At 47.1% G+C, this 23489-nt stretch overlaps 1 protein-coding gene across 5 annotated transcripts in view; it reads right to left on the bottom strand.

Annotated features, from left to right (window-relative positions):
• Positions 1–1196: 1196 nt before the first annotated feature.
• The window catches only part of PTCH1 (patched 1), a 66861-nt gene continuing 44568 nt past the window's right edge, over positions 1197–23489 (bottom strand). For all 5 annotated transcript variants that reach the window (XM_044756574.2, XM_014856927.3, XM_044756573.2 and 2 more), the window contains 10 exons: positions 22816–23125; positions 18048–18190; positions 15751–15934; positions 14054–14334; positions 12063–12200; positions 8682–8824; positions 5220–5319; positions 4489–4743; positions 2293–2848; positions 1197–1768 (listed from right to left, as the gene is read on the bottom strand). In XM_044756574.2, the coding sequence (XP_044612509.1) occupies positions 2294–2848; positions 4489–4743; positions 5220–5319; positions 8682–8824; positions 12063–12200; positions 14054–14334; positions 15751–15934; positions 18048–18190; positions 22816–23125 (2109 nt within the window). In that variant the 3' untranslated portion in view covers positions 1197–1768; position 2293. The remainder of the gene's footprint in view (positions 1769–2292; positions 2849–4488; positions 4744–5219; positions 5320–8681; positions 8825–12062; positions 12201–14053; positions 14335–15750; positions 15935–18047; positions 18191–22815; positions 23126–23489) is intronic.

The raw sequence follows: 23489 nt of genomic DNA, 5'->3' as shown, positions 1-23489 counted from the left end.
TATCTTACAGTTTTGTGGCGAGTTTTAGGGTCTGAGGTCACTACACTGCTGGGTACTACCGGGGGCCCCACTGCCTTCGATTAAGATTTTCCATGTAAAACAGGAGGCCATAATGGGAGCTGCCATTTGAGCACTCCTACAGTAGTTTAGTCTGGGTACCAAGTGCGTCCCCGATGTTTGCTCATCTCTGGCTAAAAGCTGAGGAAGACCAAACCTCAGAGCAAGACAACAGAATCGATAAAGAAGGAAATCTTTAAAAATAACGCCTGGTCGAGAGATCTGCCTCCATGTGCCTTCTTCAGTGGAGTGCGCGATTAGCATCTTCCTGATCTTCAGTAACTGTCACATGGAAAGAACACTAATAATGATGAGGACGGAGACGGTGTATTTGGGAAGTGTGCCCCCATAACGTTAATATTAAAACACTGAGAAGCATCCTTCTGAAGCTTGTATCCTACATAACTTCCGGCTCTATATCACATTTGGGACGCTCACTATTGTTTTAAAGAAGATGCAAACAGATCCACAAAGCCTCAACCAACTGTGCCATTTAGGAAGAGAGGGAGTTTCCATATTGCAGGGACTCAACATCACCCCTGGGTTTACTGTGGGCCCGGAACTAATAGGGTTTTCTATCTGTACCAGGCTCACTGTCTCCAGATTTCCAATTCACTCTGCAATTTTTTGTTGGAGTGAACGCTGGGAGGTGCGTGCGTGTGTGTGAGTGCTGGTCATGAGAGGTATGCTGAAGCCTGCGTCCTTTAGGGCGCCCACTCCCGGCCCGGCTGAGGCTCACCGCCAGGCATGTCCTCTACCTCTTCCATACCAAAGAAGATGAACAGATGTCAGCCCCACCGCCTGAGGGGCCCACGTCCACCACAATGACCATGCAAAGGAACTTATCTCTCTGAGGCAGGAATTGGGGTGTCTGGATGGCAGCCAACGATCTTGAGAGCCGCTCTGAACTTGAAGTGGGTCTGGCAAAGGACAAGGGAATGTTTAGGCCTGCCTTCTGCCAGCACTAGGCAATCAAGATATCCTGACTTCCAGCCTGACTAGGGCAGAGCCCACGAAGGGTTACAGACAGTGAAAAGAAACGAAAGAAGAAAAAAAATCACAGTACAGTACACTGGGAAATCACACGTGTTCACACAGCCAAACAGGAGGACCGCATCCCACTACACCTGGAGAAGCCATCGGGTTACCGTGCTTTCTTCATATCTGCTCATCAACAACAAAATTATCACGCATAGCGTGTTTGAAAGTTAACAGTAACATTTCATACTACCACAGGGTTGTGATATGCAAATTTAAAATATTTTAAACAGAATCCTTTACAAAATAATCCTATTACGTAAGCAATATTTGCATAGAATTATACAGGTAAATTATACAATATTTAAGCAGCAGCAACATATGCTGAAATTTAAGACTAAGTTAAGCTTGGTTGTGGCACAGAGACCAATGTACAAACAGGGAGGGGCCTCGCTGTGGCCTCCCCACTGCCCACGCTGGGGCAGGAGTGGAGAAACCCCAGACCACACTACTTTACATCCATTCCTTCGTATATTACATATGTGTACACCTTTTAAATATTTATAGAAATATTTCACAAAATCATACAATCGGTTACAGTAACAGTGAACTGCCATGGGCACAGTGCGTCTTTCTAACTCCAAGCCGTTCTCTTCAAGCAGTTCTGGTGGGGCGGGGGGCGGGGGGTGCGGACTTCCAATCTTTGGCCTCTTTGCTTCAGATTTTAATCACCCTTTAAAAGAAAAAAAGGAAGTCAAACTAAGTAATAGGTCTATGAGTCCACATGTATAAAGCACAAAAACAGGCAAAACTGATCTACGGTTGTAGAAGTCAGGACAGTGGGGGGCTGGGCGGGGGCCTGAGAGGCTTCTGGGGGCTGGTCGTGGCCCCCTCCCTCACCTTGGGGCTGGTGGATGTGTCCACTTTGTAACCATTCATTGAGCTGGGCATTCATCATACATACCTGTTCTGACACCTTAATAAAGACTGAAAAATAGGTGAGAGGCGAAGCTGTTAGCACCTCAGTTAAGTTGGACTAAGCCTCAAGAGGTTTACGGGAGGGGAGACGCCCAGCCGGGAACCGGACTGGTTCGCCCAGGGTGACAAAGCTTGGACACGGTAGGCTTGCCTTGGGGAAAAGAGGCGGCTGGGTTCAGTTCGGGACACACCAGTGCCCAGGGGCTCCAGGAGGAGGCAGCCCGAGGCCCCGAGGAAGCCGTGCCCTCCGCCGCCCGTGGCCCCCTGGCGTGCACACACCTCAGTCGGAGCTGCGGCCCCGGGGCCTCTCCTCACACTCCACGTCCTGCAGCTCGATGACCTCCACCTTGGAATCCCTCCTCTCGCACCGGACGTTGAAAGGCACATGGGGGTCCTCAAAGAGCCCGTGGTCAGTCTCAGGATAGTCCTCAGAGCCTGGGTAGAGGCCCCCTCGGGGGTTCCGACTGGGCCCAGGCCCAGAGGCAGGCGGGGCGTGCACAGCGACAGTCACGGACGCAGAGGCCGTCACGGTGGTGATGGGCTGACAGTAGCTGGGCATGGAGCTGCCGGTGGCAGTGAAGGCTGGGTGCCGGGGGTTGTGGGAACGAGCTCCCCGGGGGCCCACACGGTCCCTATTGCCAGGGCCAGAATGCCCTTCAGTAGAAATTTCGAAAGCGTCTCTGCGCGGTCTGTAGGGGGGTGGCCGCAAGCCTTCTCTGAGGGGCTCCCTCCGGGGCTGCAGGCCTGGCCGTCCAGGTGGCAGGGACCCTGAGTCTGGGTGGGGCTGCTGTTGAGGGTTTGAGGGTGGGTGGTGTCTCGCTTCAGGATGGACCACCTGCAGAGGGCGAGGGCAGGTTATGACAGGCCAGCGCTAAGCCCAGGCTGGGCAGCACCCCCCTGCTGTTGCCAGCCCTCCCTTCTTGGCTCTGGCTCCCGCTGGGCCACCCACACACAGCTCTTCTTAACCAAGCGCCAGTCAACCCCACAAATGACTGGGAGAGGCCCTGGGGAGCCAGTGGGGGGCCTTCCACCCACAAAAGAAACACCAGTTCTCTCAGAACCTCTACCACGTGGCAGAGGAGTGCCTTATTTGGACCCTGTGTCTAGGCTTTCTCCAACACAGCTGGCTGGACACATATGGCTGCTGCCCATAAATGCAGGGCTGTGGTCAGAGAGTGTCTGAGCTGCCTCCCTCCCACAGGCCACCACCGCACTCTGCTCGGTACAGTCAGATCTCAAGCTTCTCCTTTTCCCGGAACTGCTAAGTGTGTGGCCCTTGCCTGCCCAAATGCAGGATGTTGGCAGGACTGTCTATACCTATACTCTTGAATATGATAGCCATTAGGGACATATGGCTATTTACACTTAAATTAAAATTCAAGACTCAGTTCCTTAGGTGCACTAGCCACATTTCCAGTGCTCAACAGCCTCATATGGCCAGTGGCTACTGACATGGAGAGCACAGAGAGAGCACTTCCATCGTTGCAGAAAACCCACGGGGCAGCGCTGCTCTGTCCGGTTGTTAGGAATCTGGCTTCTGGGTCTCTATACAAAGTGTGGAGCAACACAGTGGCCACATCAATCAAGAGGACCGTGACCAACTTCAAAGTCGGTCAGCTTGTACCTATTTTTAGGCTCCCGCTGAACAAAACCAGCTTCACAGTGCAGCTCAGCAGGCATCGTCGCGGGGGAAGAGGAGGGAAATTTGGGGTATTTGGTTGGCCTCTCTCTCTTTCACGGAAAGGCTGCTTTGGCCCGGGACTGGAATACCCACTTCCTGGAGGGACGGCAGGAGGCCTCGGTTGGAGCAACATGAGCCTTAGAACCTTCCTTGGGTTTCGTGTGCTGTGCTCCAGGCCTGGGGCGCTGAGGACATCTTGGGGGAGCACAGAGAGCGCAGCACAGGGCTGGGGTCCTCAGAGCCTCTGAGAAGGGCCGCCAGGCTGCTCAGGGCTTTCCCGAATTACTGAAGGCTAAGCTTCTGCGCTCCTTCCAGCCACCCAGAATATGAGCGTGGAGCCACAAAGCTTCCGGGACAGTCTTAGACAATAATAATGGAAATAATCTTGTATCAAGGGCAATTAAAGGAACACACGTGGTAGGAAAAAAAATTACTTCTGCTGGCAATAAAAATACCACTACACTTTTTAAAAGTATCATTCTAAAATGACATGCAGCTTAAAAAACAAACCAAAAAGAAGGAAGGCACGCGTCACCTCCTGCCCTTTAGCTCAAATTGTACTCAGCCCCACAAGACACATGCCCTTGCTCTGTGTAGTTACCTTCAGTGGCCCCTGCCCTTTTCGATCCGTATGAGATCCAACCATATGAAACTGACATTTTTATAGTTTAAGAAGAGTCAAATATTGGCAATTTCATATGATCCCACCTAACTTACACTTTATTTTTGCATCCTGTCTGTCTGTGTGACTTGCTGCTCAGAGCAGGCAGGGGCTGCCCCCTAGGGTTACTCACGGTGGAGCGGGCGAAGACAGGGTTTTCTGTGGCTTCCACAATCACTTGATGGGCAGGGCCCCTGGTGGCCTGCTGGGCCTCGTAGTGCCGCAGCTCCTCGCTGATGCCCGACACTGTCGTCTGAGAGCTGTACTCGGAGTCAGACGAATCAGACCCATTGTGTGTGTGAGTGGGGGGCACGGCAAACCGGACCACGCTGGGGGGCGGCTCAGGGGAGGGGGTGGGCAGCCGGTTTAGCCCATTGGCTGGAGACACCTATTGAAGGAGATGCCATATTAACAGTGTCATCATCCACGTGCTGTTGGCCACACTCAAAGTTCAAAGCACATACTGTTCAGGGGTCTCTACCTGTCCCACCACCCGTGTTCGCCTCCCCTCTGCCACCTCGAGGACCTAGGTCTGACAGTTAGAGCAAAAGAACTGCCCTCTGCCTTCACACATCGGATGGCAGGCTGCTCTCGTGCAAGCCCAGATATTCATCTGGAGTGGAAAACGCTCCACTGACACAGACCTTCAAGACACAGGCTGCCAATCCCTTGGTTTAAAAACAACAAACCAAACCAGTAGCACATCCCTCAAACTACTAAACTGAAGAGAAAAAAGCCATAGTTACTGAGATGTTGACTGGAAAAGCAAATGATCAGCAAATGTGGATGTAGTTAAAGATCTAAATTAAGAGTGACCCCGGGGAAAACAGCATTCAGGTGCCTGTGGGTTGTGTAACTACTGACCTCAGGGTACGGCCCAAAGAAGGACAAAAGGACGGGAAGCAAAACCAGTCCATTGAGAACACCCAGGACTGTCAGGATGGCCAGGACAGCAAAGAAATACCTGAAGATAAAAGGGAAACGGAACTCACTGTGGCAAAAGTAAAGCAAGCTTCACACGCCCAAGATTGCAGCACGTCAGACCCCAAATTAACAAAACCCACACCACCAAAAAGGCTGCAGCGGGACTGCGGGGCCAATTCAGCACAAGTTGTTTTTTCATTTTTATTTTTTACCTTATGACTTTGAGGGCTACATTCCACAACCCAAAGTGTTAGTTCATGAAGGGAAGGAAAAAAACTTAGTTTGTTAATTTGCTGAAATCTCATGGCATGTAATGTTATTTATGAATGTGCTACACAAACACAAAAATATGGAATGTGAATTGAATGGCTGAGCAGACTGAAAGCACAAATACAATGCAGAGGGGCCCCGTTCATGAAAACCCAGCAGAAGCAAACAAATGAAGTGAAGGGTGTAGAATTTAAACAATTTAGCCCAGGAGGAAAAGCAGCCCCCTTCTGCAGACAGCTAATCCACTGTGAAATGCTTCTGCATCTTAGAGCAGAATCTCTAATTAAGTCTCCAGCGTATCAGGTAAGGCTTTCCTTGGGCTTTCATTAATCACAACTTTCTGCCTAGAATTTTGTGAGTTCCAGTTTTACCAAAGAGCTCCAACTGCAACCTTTTTAGAACACAGGAACCAACTTTCTGCAAAGACAACGCTGCCCATTCTGTGCTCGCAGGCGCATTCGCGGGGGAGGGCTGTCCACAATGACGGGCCTGCTCTGCGGGCCAATCTTTTGTTGAACAATTTAGCATCTCTGAATACTCTTGTTTTGCGTCAGCCAATTCAAACATAAAGGCCGCAGCACCATGAAGAGGAGGAGAGCGCACAAGTGGCCCTGCTTTCCCACCATTGAGGGCTAAGGTCTGGGATCCTTCAGGAATACCAAGGTAAACCTGTCAGCCAGGGAGAGCTGCGGGCCGCCGCTCCACACAGCTGGAGGGAGCGGCCTCCACACAAGTGTGCATTTCTCTCACTAACGATTTCTAGGGTGATTTTGCTAGAAGTAGGATGGGGTTGGGGTGAGCTCAGGATGTTCTGGGAAGAGGGAAGACAAGATATCTGTTAATGGTCCTCTTGATCATAAAACGCAACAGGCACCAAACTGTGCCGTGTCTATATATGTTTCGACATTAGATAAAAGGAGAGAGAATCCCTATAAAAATACAAATACCTCGAAGCTATTGTAAACACTAGAAACTTCTGAGCTGCATTAGTAAAGACCAAGCAGCCCAGGTCTTGCTCTAATGTAAACTGCTGGAACTCAGGGCGGAGGCATCCATCAGCAGCAAGCATTAGGACATTTGCATCCCATCCATCTAACTGTAGAATAAACACACCAATTAGATTGCTGACGGCTTAGTGTACACAATGTCTGCTCATTCAGTCGACCTTAGTGAGGGCTCCATCAGGTTAATCCATCCAGTTCTAGAAAATGGGAAGCCCTTTTAAGTGCTTGAAACAAGAACCTTGACATCTCTGGAAGAGAACAAGAAGCCGTGGGTTGGACGAGAGAGCTGGGCCTCTGCTCTCCATCCAGGTTCCCAGCTGGCTGCGCCAGTTCTGACTGAGCTTCCTCTCTGTGGCTCACGGGCATCCCCCACAAGGCTGTGTGAGAGCCTCTGAGACCCCACCACACCCCACGTTTCCCGTGGTGCTGAATTGTCTGTGACCTTGTCTTTCCCCACAAAGACCGTAAGCTACGCAGAGTGCGACAGGGTCCATGCTACTTGCTGTTATGTGAAATGGCACTTTTGAATGTTTTGAAAGTTGGACGAGAAATTACACAAAAGAAACTCTATCTGACATAGGGCTTTTATATCATAAAGAAACAACTACTAATGCCTGAGTAAGTGTATGCTGAGGAAACAAAAGAAAAGCCAAAGGCAGATTAAGAGCTTAAAACAAAACCCAGACCAAAACCTTGGTCTAATTTAGGCATATATGTCTCTGGTACTGGCGAACAAGAATGTACTAACGGGCTTGTGAACTGATCAATACCCTGTGCTGAGGACCAGCAGCATGGGCATCACCTGGGAGCTGGCTAGAAATGCAGACTCTGCTCCCCCGCCCCATGGAATCCAATCTGCATTTCCAGAGAGCCTCGGACAATCCCTAAGCACATACAGTAAGAGAAGAGAAGCCCTGTCTGCCTGTAACGTAAGAGCCATTTCGCCTCCTCACTCATCCCGCACCAACTGACAGGGAGGAAACTCCCGCCCTCATTCGAGGAAGGCTAACTCTCCGTGACTCCGACCTGCCCAGTGGGGCATGCCACAAACCAGAGAATTGATCTTTTTTCCATAATAAAGAAACTCTGGCTAAAACTTAAAGTTAAAATCTTCTGCTTTTTGCTTGAAAATGAAGGGCCTATCACAGACACAAACACCAGGAAAGCGTATTTAGTTTCTCTCTCCAGACTACTGAAGCAGCCAAACAACCCGGTCACCTCCCCCACTGGGTTCCGCCTTGCCATGGTTCTGATTCTGGCCTATCTTTATTTCTTGATTCTGGCCTTGCCCCTCCACGGAGCAGCTCCTTCACAAAGCTGCAGAGGCTGTTCAGAGAGAAAATGGTTTTCCCTGCAGTTCTCAAATTCTTTTCAAAGGAAAACGTGCTCTCCTTCTGCACTTCACGAAGTCACATTCCTCATTAAATTCACCAGAAATTGCTTGCCTTGAGATCCAAAGAGAAGTATCCAAATTAGGCTTTGAGTCCCAAAATTTAACACCAAAGTCACACACTTTGGTGTCCTAATGCTTCCTAAATCTTAGTGGGAACCCAAACACGAAATCTGGGCACATTATCTTCACTTTTTAAAAGAATAAAATCTAGGTGACAGTTTTAGATATTTGAAGTTTTCCTTTCTACAGTTTTGAAGGAGACGTGAAGGCCAAGTTCAGTCAATTAATGGGAAACATGGTTGTCTCTTTTCATCTCTTTCTGTGGATATTTCTAACTCAGATGCCAATAACTGGGATATAGGTGATTCTTCAGCATCGAGTTGTGGAGTTGCCTTCATTGTTAGCCCCAAACCCTCCATCTTTTCTCCCCAAGATGGCTCTCCAAGAGAGCTTGTCTTTGTATTTCTCGGCATATCTCTGAGTTAATAAAGTCAAAAGAAAGTAGAGGTGCAGATAATCATTTCACAATGTGTACATGCAATCAAAACATCACGTTGTACACCTTAGATGTATACCATTTTTATCTGTCAATTATATCTCAATAAAGGTGGCGGGGGTAGAGTCACAATGAAGACATGCTGCAATCTACCAGATACAGAAGGAAAAAAGCAACAGAGGTCACAAGAGCAAATAATAATGATTTTTAAAACCAGTCTTCTCTCCCACTCCCCTTACCTGACAATGAAATCAAACTCGGATCCTGCAAGCATTAGCACTCCCAGCAGAGTGGAAACAGCACCGTCCAGAACGGGCGCAAACATGTGCTCCAGGGCAAGCACAGCCCTGCGGTTCTTATCGCCGATGGCTGTCAGAAAGGCCTGTGCAACAAGAAGAGTTTGGATGATCAGCTTCCTGGACCTGACTTGGTCATTGGTCAGCTCTGTCTTAGATGCTATACACTGCTTTAATATGCCTCTATAGAACTTCTCAGGTCTTTCTGGTTAGCTCCTGGCATGTTTAATTGGGGTTGCTCAGCTAGCTAAATCTAGGCTTACACTAAAATGATCAGTTCATGATACTGGGTCATATTTGGTGTTGATGTAAATCTTAAAACAACAACAAGAAAAAAAAGGAGAGTATATTGACCTTAAATGTAAAAACAAAACCAAAACCATACAAAAATCTTCCCTTCTGTTCACTGCTACTCACCCGTAAGTTTTCTCCCCCACTGAAGTTATCTCACCCATTGATGGGGAGACCTCCAGCTGTGAAAGTGACAGCCTTTTGCCTGATGTTTTGGATGGTCAAGATCTTATTCCAAATGGGCTTAGCTTGGTGTCATGTGTGCCTGGGAGCTAAATACATATTTCCTCATAATTGGGCTGAGGTTAGAATTTCTGTCACTGTGCTCAAACTAATGTCTTTGTAGTACCTTAGTAAGCATCACGAAGGTATCACAAGAAAAATACAGAAGTGTAAACTCAAATGAAGCCAATTCTAACTATGTGTGGACATATTCCTGTCTCCTTTGCATTCCTAAAGCTCTTCAAGGTCAAGAATGCCATTGACAGAAAATGGGAACTTTACAGAGTAAGTCCCAGATTATCAGGCTGTTGGCTTGAGAGTGTGACCCAGGACCATGTTCAGGTGGGTTAGTTAGCGTTACACCCCACCTGCTCCTACAGTGGGACCATCAGGGAGGCCTGAGCCTGGCACAAGTTCGCTCTCAGCCTGAAGGTTCAGGCTGCTCTGGGATATGCTGAGAAGAGGGCCTGGAGCCCTTATAGGCTGTAGCTCCTTAAAAATCAAGGCCTACAACATATTGCAGGTGCGTGCCCATCCATTATGTACCCCCGTGGAAGGACAGGAAAGTGATTCTCCTTAACAGATGAAGAAACAACAGTAAACAAGGGTGTGCTATGAGTTTTCTCACTTTTCTCTAAAATGCCTACTACATATACATATGCTCTTTCAGAGCTGGGAGACATTAGGGTCAACCGAGTTGTCTTTGTCTCTTACGAAGAAAGCATCGAGATGGTTTGGAACCACGCTGCTCTATGCTGCATTTGGGCCACGGGGCCATGAGGGTCAGGCTGGGCTTATCCTCTTGCACACAACTTGAGCTACTGAAACAGCAAACTGACAGGATTCCTTGAAGACATGCACAGAAGAACAGTCCTCTTCACCAACCTTATTCCATCATTTTACCAACCTTGTAGGAGCAATAACTGCCTCCTTTAAAGAGACGTTCACACACAGGATAGGGCAAGAACATCATGTCTCATGTGCAGAGGGCTTTTTTTTTCTAAAGATTTTTATTTTTCCCTTTTCTCCCCAAAGCCCCCCGGTGCATAGTTGCATACTTTTAGTTGTGGGTCCTTTGAGTTGTGGCATGTGGGATGCCACCTCAGGATCTGAACTGGTGAAACCCTGGGTCGCTGAAGCGGAGCGCGCGAACTTAACCCGTTGGCCCCAGGGCCGACCCCGCGCAGGGCTCTTGATGAAGACTTGGGCTAGAAATACTGAGACCATAAAGCCATGTCAGTTCTTGAGGCTCCTTAAATTCTCGGAATTACCTCTTGCATGAAGAGCAGAGGCATTCCTTAGTTGTTTATTCAACACTGCTGTGGCATTTATGTTCATACGAGCTCACGTGCAGAGACCTGGGTGCCACTACAGTGGAGAGACCAGTTAGCATTTCCACTGTAAAAATCTGTTGCAGCATAGATCCGCCCTTGTTTGCAGCACTAGCTGCCAGAAAACATAGTTTTCATTTGCATCAGAATAAAGTGACTTGTGTACTCTTAACTCACGTGCAAATTTTTCTCCATTTTGAAAAAATGATATTAGGATTATGTGTTTTCTAAGCTCTAAGCTGGTGGGCTCTCCTTTTTAAAAAATCCTCTTTCCCTCCTCCCAGCTAAATGAAGGAAAGTAATTTGGGCAGACTCAAAATTTAGAGAATATTCTTTTTCTATTATCAGCTTTTCATTATGCACTGGGGGAAATACAGGATAACTTCAACAAAACAGTCCTTCTAAAACATGAAAATTTACGGTCTCTGAGTTCTATAATAACTGCCTTGAAAGAGTCCTTTGGAAGGACCAAAGAAACATATGTGTAGACGTGCCTGTGTGTAGACGCACATATGACCTAAGCAAATCAATGCTAGAGACTGTAAAGCCAGAGCTACAAGTAATTGGATCCAAGTCCAGCGCGAGGTTTCCCAGACGGGCATTCATACATCAGTGCTGACTGAGCCACTAAGTATTTACTGAATGCCTACCCAGAACCCCAAGAACTTAGGCTATAAGCACAACTGCAGAGGGAACATAATTTACACACTGCTATGAGGCTTTTGAACAATTCTCTGATAAATGTATACAGTGGGCTTGTCTCTTGGCTTGAAGACTCCTTCCGAAGTTGAATTTCCTCCAGCAAAGCCTTCACAGGGTGAGGCATAGGAAGAGGGAGGAAAAACATTCCTGTAGAGAGCAATACTAGTTCTCCTACTTTCTGCCATCGTGAATTTGCAGGCTGGCAGGCGGCAGGAGCTGGGTGGGCTGAGGTGGGAGAGCCCGCTCCTTGGTGCTGAGCGCCTGCACCTTTGCTCATGGGCCCCAGGGTGTTTCCTCAGCTGCCAACCCGTCTCACCCTCAGTATGCCAGCCCCACCACGCCTGGGAGTATGGTCTCACTTCATCCCTGCTTTGTTACTGTGGTTTTTAAAATTGTGTGTTTTAATGTACGCACACACACACTCACACACTGTCTGTCTTAGGAACAAAGTCAACAACTGCAGGACTCGTCGGGACCCTAATAACACCGCCAAAGCTGCAGAACCCTTCCTGGCCCGCTCCAAAAACACTGACAACATGCCTGGCTAACTCCACCTTCGATGCCCTTCTCCTGAGGCTGCTGGAGAGGGAAAGGAGTCCAGACAGATTTCTGCAACTCCCTGGGAACGCCTGTGCTCTGCAGCCTTTTCACTGTGGCGTCTGTCAGGCGTGTTCCTGGACGCTGGCAAACATGAAAAGCTTCCCAACTTGGAGCCTATAAGAGCTAGAGGAAATGTGTTGCCTTTTCATACGGTTTTAGCTGAAAGTGTCCCCCGTACCAGAGCAACATGGACGGTGAACTCCACTCCTATGCCGACGGACGCGATCAGGATGACCACAGGCACAGCACTGAGCTTGATTCCAATCAGGCCCATCATGCCGAAGAGCTCGACCGTCATCAGGGCCAGGACCGTCACCTTCAGAAAGACACACAGGATGAGTGACCGGGACAAACAGGCTCTGCGTGTGGAAACAAGGGAGATGATGAAGAACTGACGTGGCCTCACATCAAGATCAAGAGGGGACAGACACTGGGACCCAATACAATGGAGGCTCTGACTGGCTCTAACTGTGGACACCTGCCTCTACTCCCTAATTCAATGTCTCTCTACCAGAAAGGGAGGCTTTGGGACAATTTTGGGACAGCCGCTTTGGGACAATAAGGCAGTAGAAGGAGTAAAGAAAGGCAGAGTTGGGGTCGGCTCTGTGGCCTAGTGGTTAAAGTTCTGCATGCTTTGCTTTGGAGGCCTAGGTTCGTGGGTTTGGATCCCAGGTGTAGACCTATTCCACTCGTCAGCCATGCTGTGGAGGCATCCCACATACAAAGAAGAGGAAGATTGGCACAGATATTAGCTCAGGGTGAATCTTCCTCACCAAAAAAAAAAAGAAAAGAAAAGAAAAGAAAGGCAAAGTTTAGTATTCTATTGCCAAGTGTCTTTCTAGTATACCTAATGTGGAAAGCAAACACATTTCCAAAACTCTTCTACTGGAGCCATCTATAAAGAATTACACGAACACGGACTCATCACTAGCTACAGATTTAACACAGTTCAAAACAAGGTATGTCCTTCTCTGTTGAACTTGCACACCCTCCATCCTAAAGAAAGCTGACAGGATGGGGTGAACGAAAAGTTCCTTTACGTACAAGTAGCTTTGCTTTTGTTTGGAGAGCCCAGGGGCTGAGTGAGGACTTGGGAGCAAGTTAAGTGGAGGGGAAAGGGGACTGGTCGTCAGCTGCTGTGGCTCAGGTTACAGGCCCCTTCACTTTGAAGAAACGTGGAACAACTGGGGTGGACAAAGCAGCTACATCCAAGAAAAAGCTTGCATTTACCTTTCATCCGCCCTGTAAAAATTTGTGGGAGATGGAAAGAAAATCTGTGAGGTAGGCTTTGGAGTTTTTTGGCCCAAAGGGGAGAAAATAAAACACTAAACTTTACAGGGCTGAAGAGGAGAGAAGGATTTTGCCTTCTTGGGGTGGGCAGAAGGCAGTGGTGGGGACAAGCATAATAAAGTCTCCTTTGCTTTCTTTTAATAAGCTAATGAAAGATGGACAACATCCATTGCTTAAGTACCATGCAAACTCTCACAGACTAAACATTTACCTTTTAACAAACCTGCTCACAGACTTATGGTGCAGAAACAAGACCTGGTCTCTGTTTTTATAATTTTGGCATTTTGAAGGCTATACCACAGTTCATGGAATTTAAACACTGCCATGATTTTATTAGACTCTACATGAAACTTACTTCAAATCTGAAGAGTATTACACTTAGAGAAAAGATGCCAAAAAATCGGTTGGTAATACTAGTTTCTCATTTTCCCCCAAAAGTTAAAACACACACGATATACAAAACCATCCCTAAAACCGTTTTATTCATATGCCACCATCCTAACTTCTCTGATTATCCCTCTATTTGGAAGAACCTTCTCAATACTAGGTCTGGGATGTAGTCACAAAACGACACTTGAATTAAAAAAAAATTAGTTATGCTTTGAGTGTTCGTATTTAATAAATGCCCAGAGCTGTCATGGCAAGTGTGCATAAAAACTGCCCTACCTTTACAGAGAAAGTTGAAGCTGTGGGAGGGGGACACAGGATCCAAGGCTCTACCTGCCGGTGAACCCGCCACCTCCAGCCGAATAAACAGAGCACGGATGATGCAATCGCCCCCTCCTCCAGAGGCCCAGACATAAACAACACTTCCCGGCTGCAGAAAGAGCTACGCCGAAAGGAATCTGACTTCCACAAAGACCCTCAGAATAAACTCACAATGATCCCGGCCGTCCAGGGGTTCAGGAGGAAGACGGCACACACGAGGAACGTGCAGGCCAGCACCACGCTGATGGACAGCAGGAGCCAGTGGCGGAGGCCGATGTACTGCTCCCAGAAGAGGAAGGGGTAGCCGTTGGGGTAGCTGGAGAGCCCCAGGCTCGTGTAGTTGTTGCAGATGGCTCTGACCTTTTCGATCGCCTCCACGAAGTCTGAGGTGTCACGCAAGCCGTTGAGGTAGAAAGGGAACTGAGCGTATTCGATGGGCTCTGCTGCAGGGACTGGACAGAGAAGCCACAGGGAGAGGCCCGTGGGTGACGGGCTCCTTGCAATACTGAGAAAGGCAAGCGGACGTCATCCAGGTAGGAAAGAGAGGCGACAGATGCCCACCATTTGCTATACCAAATGCGCCCCGGATTCTGCATCGAACGAAGAGACAGAACTCTGCGAGCAAGTCCACTCGCTGTGCCGCCTCCAACACAAAGGACAAATGGGCCCTATGGGCCTCGGGTCTTTCTAATTTTAATCTTTGGTTTAAAAAATTTCAAGCAATCATCAACCTTGATTTGGGTGGGGGGAGGCTATGATCAGTGTATTTATTTAACCTTTGATTTTAATTTTCTAGAAGCGGTCACTTTTCTAATGGGTCTAAACAACTTAGGAATTCAGTTGCGGGAACGTTTTTTGTTCAACTGACACAACGGAAAATACTAAGTTCAAACTGTTTTACTCAATCACTTACGAGAACAAAATAACTTGAAAGTCATGCTTTCTTGAGAAAAATGCTTAACTTTCTTATCCTTTTAGTGATCTAACACACTTAAACCTTCCATGCTTCTTTTTTAATGCAATGCTAAGTCTTCAGCAGCAGGGGAAGAAATCCTTACACAACAAGCATTTCGTTACTGCCGGTGTGTGTTCCAGACCCTTTGGGGTCATTCAGTTGACTTGCTAAACATGATTTGCCCTATTATAATCTCAACTATAAATTTTCATTAAGACAAGCCTTGGCTGCTTGCCACAAGCTCTGGGGTTTAGATACAGGGAAGCACAACCCGCTGACTCTCCAGCGCTGTCTGCAAAGGGACTGTCGCCTTTCTCACGTCCTCCCTCGGCCTCGTGTCCAAGGTATAAGCTACTAATATATCTCACATAATGCAAATCGAATCCACGCAGAACCACCTTTCACGGTCGGGGCTGAGAGGTGGAAGGAAAAGGACGCTGCTGTGTATAGACTTTCTGCTCCAGTGTAAACAGCTCTGACAGAGCACAGGTGCTTGGTGGCTTATAGGACGACCCAACTTGCCAAGAATCCCTTCAACACCACAGTTGACAAAATTAAGATAAACATACGATCGTCCATGATAAAACTTTGCGCCAGCAAAAGAACACTCGACCTGGAGGCACCCCCACCTCACACAGAACAGCTGGCACTCAAGCGAGATGCCTGGTGGCGTCTCAGAGGCAAAGCCACACAGGACATTAGAGACTCTTCTCTCTCAACGTGATGGAGCTTGGGCTGTATGCCATTACACATCCTCATCTGTCTCCCAGAGTTTTAAACTAAAAGAAATACATCGTTCTGTTTACACTTCTGAACCCTGGGTAGCATCAACGGATGGGGGCTGTGACTGAGCCTGGAGGAACAGGGCAGGGCGCCTCCATAAGCCCACAGGCCCTCGATTGGGGCTACTTACTTCTCAGCCTGGTCTCTGGCATGTAGTCGGCTTTGTCGTGGACCCACTCAGGACGGTGAGGCCGGATGTTGGCCTGGGAGGCAGCATAAGCCACGGGGTCATTGCTCACCCAAGCGGTCAGGTAGATGTAGAAAGCGCTGGGATTAATGATGCCGTCTGCATCCACCAGGCGCCGTTTAGTCAACTGCAAAATGAAAGAACAGGGGCCTTTCAGAATTGGGTTTTGGACAAACGCATTCCTGCCTGGAGAGAAAGGAGGCAGAGCTCCAGGCCAGCGTCTGCAACAAAGAAGCGAATGCCCACCATGTGAAGGTGGAGGAAACCCCATCAGAGCACCTTTGGTTTCTTTCAAAATGTACTTATCCGAGGATGCCATAATCGGCGTGTTTATAACACACACACAGCTCTGCAGATGGCCCGGGAATCGACTGCACCAATTAAACCCGAATGCTAAAAGACTGTCTGCAGCCAAGGCGGAGAATGAACAATCTGGAGAAACATATTTATAGGAGGGGAAGGGGGAAAAAAACCTGGCAAGAATCCCTGTACACGTCTGTGTGCAGTTAACCTCTGCTGTTAACACTGAAGGAAATGCCACCCAGTAAATGGAGGAGAGCTATAAAAATAAAACAACATCTGTATAAATTTTGCTAACACTAGCCTCCTATGACCTGTGTATTCAAAAAATGCCCATCGCCAGAAAGTGGAAGGGATGGTGCACAACCACGGTCTTTCTGGGTAATCTGATTTCTGAGAGGTGGTCCCACTTAGTGTGCCACATCCGACATCTGGCCAGATGCACGCTCCCTCTAAAGTAGGTCTTGTGGGCTTTGCTTGGGTGAAAAACACTGTGAGACAGATATGCACGCAAGCACACACACATATATTTTTTTTTCCTGTTTACTTTAGATTCAGGCCTGGTTCCAACATTTTTCGTCTTTTTTTAACAAAATGAAAAACACCAGTGACAGCAGTTAACAGAGAAAGAGTGAAGGAAGAAAGAGAGTGGAGGAGACTGAGAGAACTAAATTTCAGGGATCTGGATTCAATTAATCCACAGGATAGGTAACAACTGCAGGTCTTCCAGCCGTCTCTGGAGTGACACAGTACAGCTCATGGCCTCCATGCACGCGGCACGCTTTCCTCCCTCCCAGGCAGAGGAAATGATGTCTGGGGGCCTGGCCCAATCACATTTGTTCCACAGTGTCCCTGGTCCCTGAAGGCCGACCCAACCCCCCGGCATCTCCCGCTATCTCTCAGACAGGCTCGTCTGCCTACATCCTTGTCAAACCTGACAGCATGCTGGGTGCGGCCATAAAGCACTGAGTTCACACTCCATAATAACTCTGAACAATGTACTTTGTAAATCTGTCACCTTTAATGCCAGCAAAAAAGGGGAGACAATAAACAGAGCTGCTGGGAAGATCATTAGCATGACGGTTTTCTGCCTGAAGGTGAAGCAAGTAAGCTAGAGAGAGCAGAGGGAGCAGGATCGGGGAAAGGCAGTAGTGGTGTTGGACTCATCTGAAATCTAAAGGGCCCAAACACACTCCCCAACATGCCTGAGGAATCAAAAGGGGAATGCTGGGATCCAAGTGTCCCAGAGAAGATGCAAATGCGGTTGGGGAATGTGAAACCAAATAGACACGGCTCTTATTACATAGGCAGTGAGCAGGACGGCGAGTGCACTCAGATTCCAAGGATTTGCATTTCCACTTGCCTCACTCATGACAGAGCGATCTGTCTGTCCTCCTTCTCTACCCCTTGGGCCAGGGTGACCCAAAGGAATCAAATGCAACAAATCCTCCATCCTTCTAGTAACCTCTCTGATCTCCTAATCCGTCCATCCACCCCAAATTCTGCTCATTCAGATGACTGCTACCCAATGAATGCATCTTTCCAAGTTTGAATATAATCAAGACCAACATGGTAACAAGTGCTAGAATTCGAAAGAGAACAGCACAACAGCATTTCTAGCATCTGAAAGAGCCTCCAAGTCTCGACTGTACTTTGTTCTGACAACTGCTCTGGAGGTAGGACACACTTGTCCCATTTGATGGATGAGCAAAGTGAGGCTCTCTGTTTTGCCTGCAGTCATACAATTGGGTGGTGGGATGAACTGAATTAGAGCCAACTCCATACTCTACAGCCCCTGATGCCGCAGGTCTCTCGAGAGCACAGGCTGGGATGGCAGGCTGTCAACCAGTCTTGAATATGGCAGCCGCCCCAAACCTCTGCTCAACAGCGCCCCACAAAACACAGACCCCTCCAGCCCCAGTGTCGGGCAGTGAGAGTACCTGACTGATGTCGATGGGCTTATCGCGGCTGCCAGTTTGCACCAGGAGTTTGTAGGCAAGGACCCCATCATCTGATCCATTTTTGTAATTGTTTGGCATGATTTTCCCAGTTTCCCAGTCACTGTCAAATGCATCCTGAAGTCCTACAAAAGGCAAATGTGTGTAATATGTTACAACTCTCAACCAGAATGATGCTGGTCCCAATGTGGGGGCTGAGGACAGCGAGCAGGACAGGGGAGTGTTGGACACCAACCTCAACACTCCATAGTCTACCTGGATTCTACTTCAAGGTCAACAATACTATTAGACTTTTCATGAATGAACTTCAGGTTGCTAATAATCATTGCTTCAAAGGCAAAAGGGGCAAATACTTGTTTCTAAGAAACAAATAAATACATGTTTATCTTTACATGAAAAATAACTTCTTCTTGCCCATGACCATCCAAAAGAAAGCAAGAGAGAGTGTGAGAGAGCTGGCTGGCTGGGCAGGAAGACACCCCAGGCTCGTTAACCGTTTCACGCCACCGTCAGGTGCTAAGCCCTGGGTGCTTCCATACAACCAGAAATTCCACTCGGAGGGAAAAACACATTCAAACTCCCAACTTCAAACAGCAGCTCAGCTGCTTCTCCAGCCCAGGGTGAATGAACACGATTCTGTCAATTTGTTCCATCTGTTCGACTTGTGGAGCTAATATAAGCTGTGGGATCGGCTGCCAGGTTGTGTAAAGATCACAGCCAACACCTATTCACTCTCGACTGCTCTCTTCCTCTCTGCCACCCTTCATTCGAAGAGGGGTGTGGAGGAGAGGGAAGGGAGGGGCCTCAAGCGCGCACGTGCGTGCAGGGAAATACCTCACGGGGTAAATTTGGATCCGATTGAGAACAGGAAGCCACAGCCCAATACAAGGGGGCTCTGTGAGAACAGATGACAAACCGCAAGCCCAGGGAGGGGAAGGAAAGGGCTTTCTGGGCTTGGGGGATGGGCGAGCCCACCAGCCCACCACACACAGCTGCGCTTGGCCTCTGTAATCAAAACCATCATTGCGGCCCTGATGGTTTGGCTACAGCTGTAAAGAGATAAGTGTGCTGGCAGAGAAAACAGGGCCCTGGCGACCCGGCCTGAGGGTCTGAGCGATTGCCAGTGTGCACACACTCTCCTCTGACACCCCTACCCCCTCTCCAACACCCTGCTCCCCCAGTCACCTCCCAAGTAGAACTCCCAACCTCAGCAGCTCAGGAAACCACATCTTTTGAACAAGCTGCACATGCATGGGTTAGACACGGCCAGTAGGAAGGGAGAAGGGTTTATTTCAAGACATGCCTTAAGTGACTTCAAAGACACCCCCCCCCCAAAAAAAACGAGTTCCATCAGTGCTCAGAATGGTTAAGCTCTGGGGTTTCAAGTTGTGGGGAGGGGGGAACACAGGACCCTGCCTCTCTGTCTCCAGCTCTGTCTCTTTAAACCTTCTCCACACATCGCTGTGGGCATTGTTTTTAAACGAACAATTTCGGGATAGAGACTGTGGGTTCAGTGGTGACAGAAGGCGCTGTTGGGGTGAGTGTGGAGGGGTGCAGGCGGGGAAGACCACCGGGCCAGCCGGCTCCCGACTCTCACACAGACGGTTTTTCATAGCAAGGCATGCACACAACAAGCTGTATTGAACAGATGTTATTTTATTACCTAGAGCCTTTTTTTCTGTTCTTGAAAAAAATAAACAGGAGGGGAAAAACAACCCCTCTGCCCCCCAAAAATGAGGCCTGGTCTGTTTTCCTCACCATAATAGAATTTTCATCACTTCATGGCTTGTATGTACTTTAACCCTTTCCCTCCTGACCCGCCAATCCTAAAGAGCAGCTCAAGCTCTGTGAGCACTGGCTGGCATTTTACGCCAACTACCCCTCATTTAGCTCGGACAACAACCGCGTGAGGTAACCCTGTTCCTGTGAGGGTTCCCACTTTACAGAGGAGGAACAGGAGAGGAAAAGGTGAAGAAACTTGATGAAGGCCACCCAGCAGGGAAGTGTTCGGGCTAAGCTTTGAACCCAGGCAGCCTGAGTCCAGGGTCAGCTTGAAGCATCGATGCTCTAAGTTGTCCTGAACACACCATTGTGCCAGAAGCATTGGTTTGAGGCACGAGAAGATCAGCAGAGTTAACCTGGGCACCCACGACGTCTGGTAGGAAATGAGGGGTCTGAAAAATTCGAGTGCAGATTTAACCATGTATACACTAAGACTCTGGGGACACCCTAGAGTGAAACAAAGGAAGACAGACCTGATTTGAGGAGGGCAGCCCTGCCAGCAATTCAGATTAACTCACCACCTATGCCGGACCCCCACACGCCATTCACTCTACTGGGGATTCAAAGGCACATGAGAAACAGTCAGACTTCATGGAAAAGTTAAGTCCTTTCATAATCAGTATCCTATTTTCTGACTAATTACCAAAAAGCTCAAGCAACAATGGGTTGGCCTAAGTGTATGCACAATGCATGATCCTGGACACAAAGCAAGGGACAAGGATTGGTTTCCATCATCCCTTGCCCAGCATTTCATATTCCAACCCATGCATGCTTCTGCAGAAGGAAGTGTGACATTTTACAGCAAAACATGAAAGTTTTAGTTAGAACTTTTTTCATTTTAAATATTTTATACTAAAAATTATTTTCTAGTGTAAAGTTCTGAGCTAAATAACCCAATTGTCAATTTTTCTTTGATATGGGACCCTAAAATGAAAATGTTAATCTGAATTTGATTTGCATAATTAAGTGTGAAATATAAACCAATACCATTTGGACATGATGCACAGTGTGGTTTTTATCTCCATTTTCACTTTATGTGCATGTGTGTTTAAAGATGACATGTGAGGTAATTTCTTTATTACCATTATATATTTTTATGAGTAAAAAAAACCCCAAAAAACTATTGGGATATTGATAAGGACCAATGGAATGACATGGTTTTTAACGGAATTACTATTTAATTCCGTTAAAAACCAATGAGGGTCCCATCACTTAACAACCACACAATGTTCTGAAGGGAAGTGGATTCAAGGATAACTACTTCCTTGGAGGAAACATTCAAAGGCCAAATCAACCGCTTAATAGGACTGAAAACGTCTAGTTAGCCAAGGGCCCCAGCACCTGGCCATTCTGTGCACAGTGCTTTGCTGGACCTCCTGTCAGACGCAGAGTCCCATGGCTGCCCGGATCTGGACTCAGGAGCATGAATGGATCTCACTTGGTCTAAGTGGTTGCTGTTGACTTAGTGATCAAAACATGATTCAAATGCACCTTTTACAAAGATTCTCAAGGCCAACTGCCTTAGGTCTTTAAAAGGGATGAAAGCATATGGATAATTTACGATACGCTATAAAAAGGTTAGCCCTCTGCACTGCCTGAAGAGAATAACCCTCTACCCACTTCCCAAGCTCTAACATGCCATATTGAGTGTCCAAAGGAATGGCCGAAGACACTGAAATCAATTCTACAGTGACTCTCCTTTGCTCAGATACTGGCAGTGCACTGCAGGTCTCCTCGTCATTTGTGGCAAGTTATTTGCATGTCTTTGGCCAGTGGCGAAAAAATGAAAAGCAGGGAACCTCTCATTTTACTCATTATCTGAAAAACACTGCCTCCAAAACTACTGTAAAAAATAAGACTTGGAACAAATTCAAGTTAATCTCAAGAGCATAATTAAAAAAATAATATTAACGTCATGCAGTTCTCTTTGCCTTCCTCAAAAAAGGCTATACATATTTGAACAAAATTCTAGGAACACTAGTCAAGGTCAGAAACTGCACTGAACAGATTTGAATCAACCTCAAGCTGTTTATCATTTCATGCAAACTCACAGGGAAATTGGCTGCTTAATCTTTACATACAAGTGTACTGACTTAAGACCAAAAAAGGCACTCAAATCTGTGTTTAAACAAACCTAATTAAGAGGGAAATTAAGACAATCATTTGGATAACTGAAGCCAAAAAATGTTTGGGGCCATAATTATTTGAGTATTTCAGTAAAAGCATTTTTCCTGGAATTGTGTGGATAATTATCTTGATTCTCCACTTTACTTTGCATGTGTCAACAGAGAATAAATGAACAGATGCTCTCGGAATCACTGAATACATTCATATTTAGTCAGCAGTTAGGAGCAAATTTAGATCATTTTTTTTTCCAGTTTACTATTATTTCCTAGGAATGTTTTTAAGAACATGATAAGAAGCTAACAAAGACATTTTAAAGCAGAATTTGATTATTTACGAAATACCACTAAATGCGATTAAGCATTTATAAGTTTACTTCATGTGCCGAGTCAAAAGATGGTCAAAATATGGAATTTTAAATTATATTCACCATAGATGCAAAATCTACTGGTTTAGTAAACTATGACATGGCAATGAGTCAGCCTAGAAGTCCCATCAGCACTTTGATTTCACTTGGTCACCAAAGTAGCCACCAGCCAAAAAAAGAGCACTACAAGCATCCAGCTCCATAGTTTATAACACACGTTCCCATTTCTTAACGTGCACTCATAAATTCTTACAGAAGTTCCTGAGTCACCCGTTTGCATTGTTTGCATCATTTTATAGGTAAAAGCCAGATTTGGAGGTTGCCCCAGAAACAGTCTATATAAGAATTTTAAGCAACACTGAGAAGTCAATGAAACATGTCAGTGTTACACTATAATCTAACACGTTAATAAAGTGAACAAAGGAACTTGTGGAAGCTGAACGCACAGAGGACAAACGCCCTCCAGCAGCATCTTACCTTGGAGCCAGTCTCTGAAGTAGTGCAGCCACATTTTGGGAAGCTGTTTATTTTCTTCCAACATGACATACTTCACATTACTGAAACTCTTGTGAAGGTCGTAAAGTAAGTGCTGGATATTCGGGTAGTCTGCTTTCTGGGTGACTATATACATGTTGTAGAAAGAGAAGTATTTGAACTGGGCAGCAATAAAGTCATATTCTCTGGTTTCCCGAGGCACAATGTCTGTAAGGTCCAGCCCGTCACGCACTCGGGTGGTCCCATAAAGGCTGACCCCCAGTAAGCCCAAGAAAAGGAAGATCACCACGACCTACAAGAGAATAAGAGGCACAGCATCAGACCCAGAGGAACACAGCTCCCTCTTCCTTGACAAGGGTAAGCTGTTTGGTTTATACCTCATTTAGCCACCAAACTGGCCCTGACATAGCATGCAGGGGGCATCCACCCAGAGAGAAAAAGATACCATCACGGGAATCGCATTTTTAAACAAGCTCATGAAGAATAAAACGTTTGAAATGCAAGGAGTTGCTCTGAAGTCATGGAAACACTTGCTACATAGACATTCACTCCTGTAGAAGATGAGCTCATTAAAAGGGCCCCATGTTTTAAAAGGACTGACTCTTTTGGAGGCCTAAAATATATCACACCCACCCGAACAAGCAGTCTAATGACTT

Source organism: Equus asinus, chromosome 23 (genome assembly GCF_041296235.1).
Source record: "Equus asinus isolate D_3611 breed Donkey chromosome 23, EquAss-T2T_v2, whole genome shotgun sequence".
In the NCBI taxonomy this organism is placed as follows: domain Eukaryota; kingdom Metazoa; phylum Chordata; class Mammalia; order Perissodactyla; family Equidae; genus Equus; species Equus asinus.
Note: the sequence above shows the minus strand (reverse complement) of the source record. Positions and strands in the feature narration are given on the sequence as shown.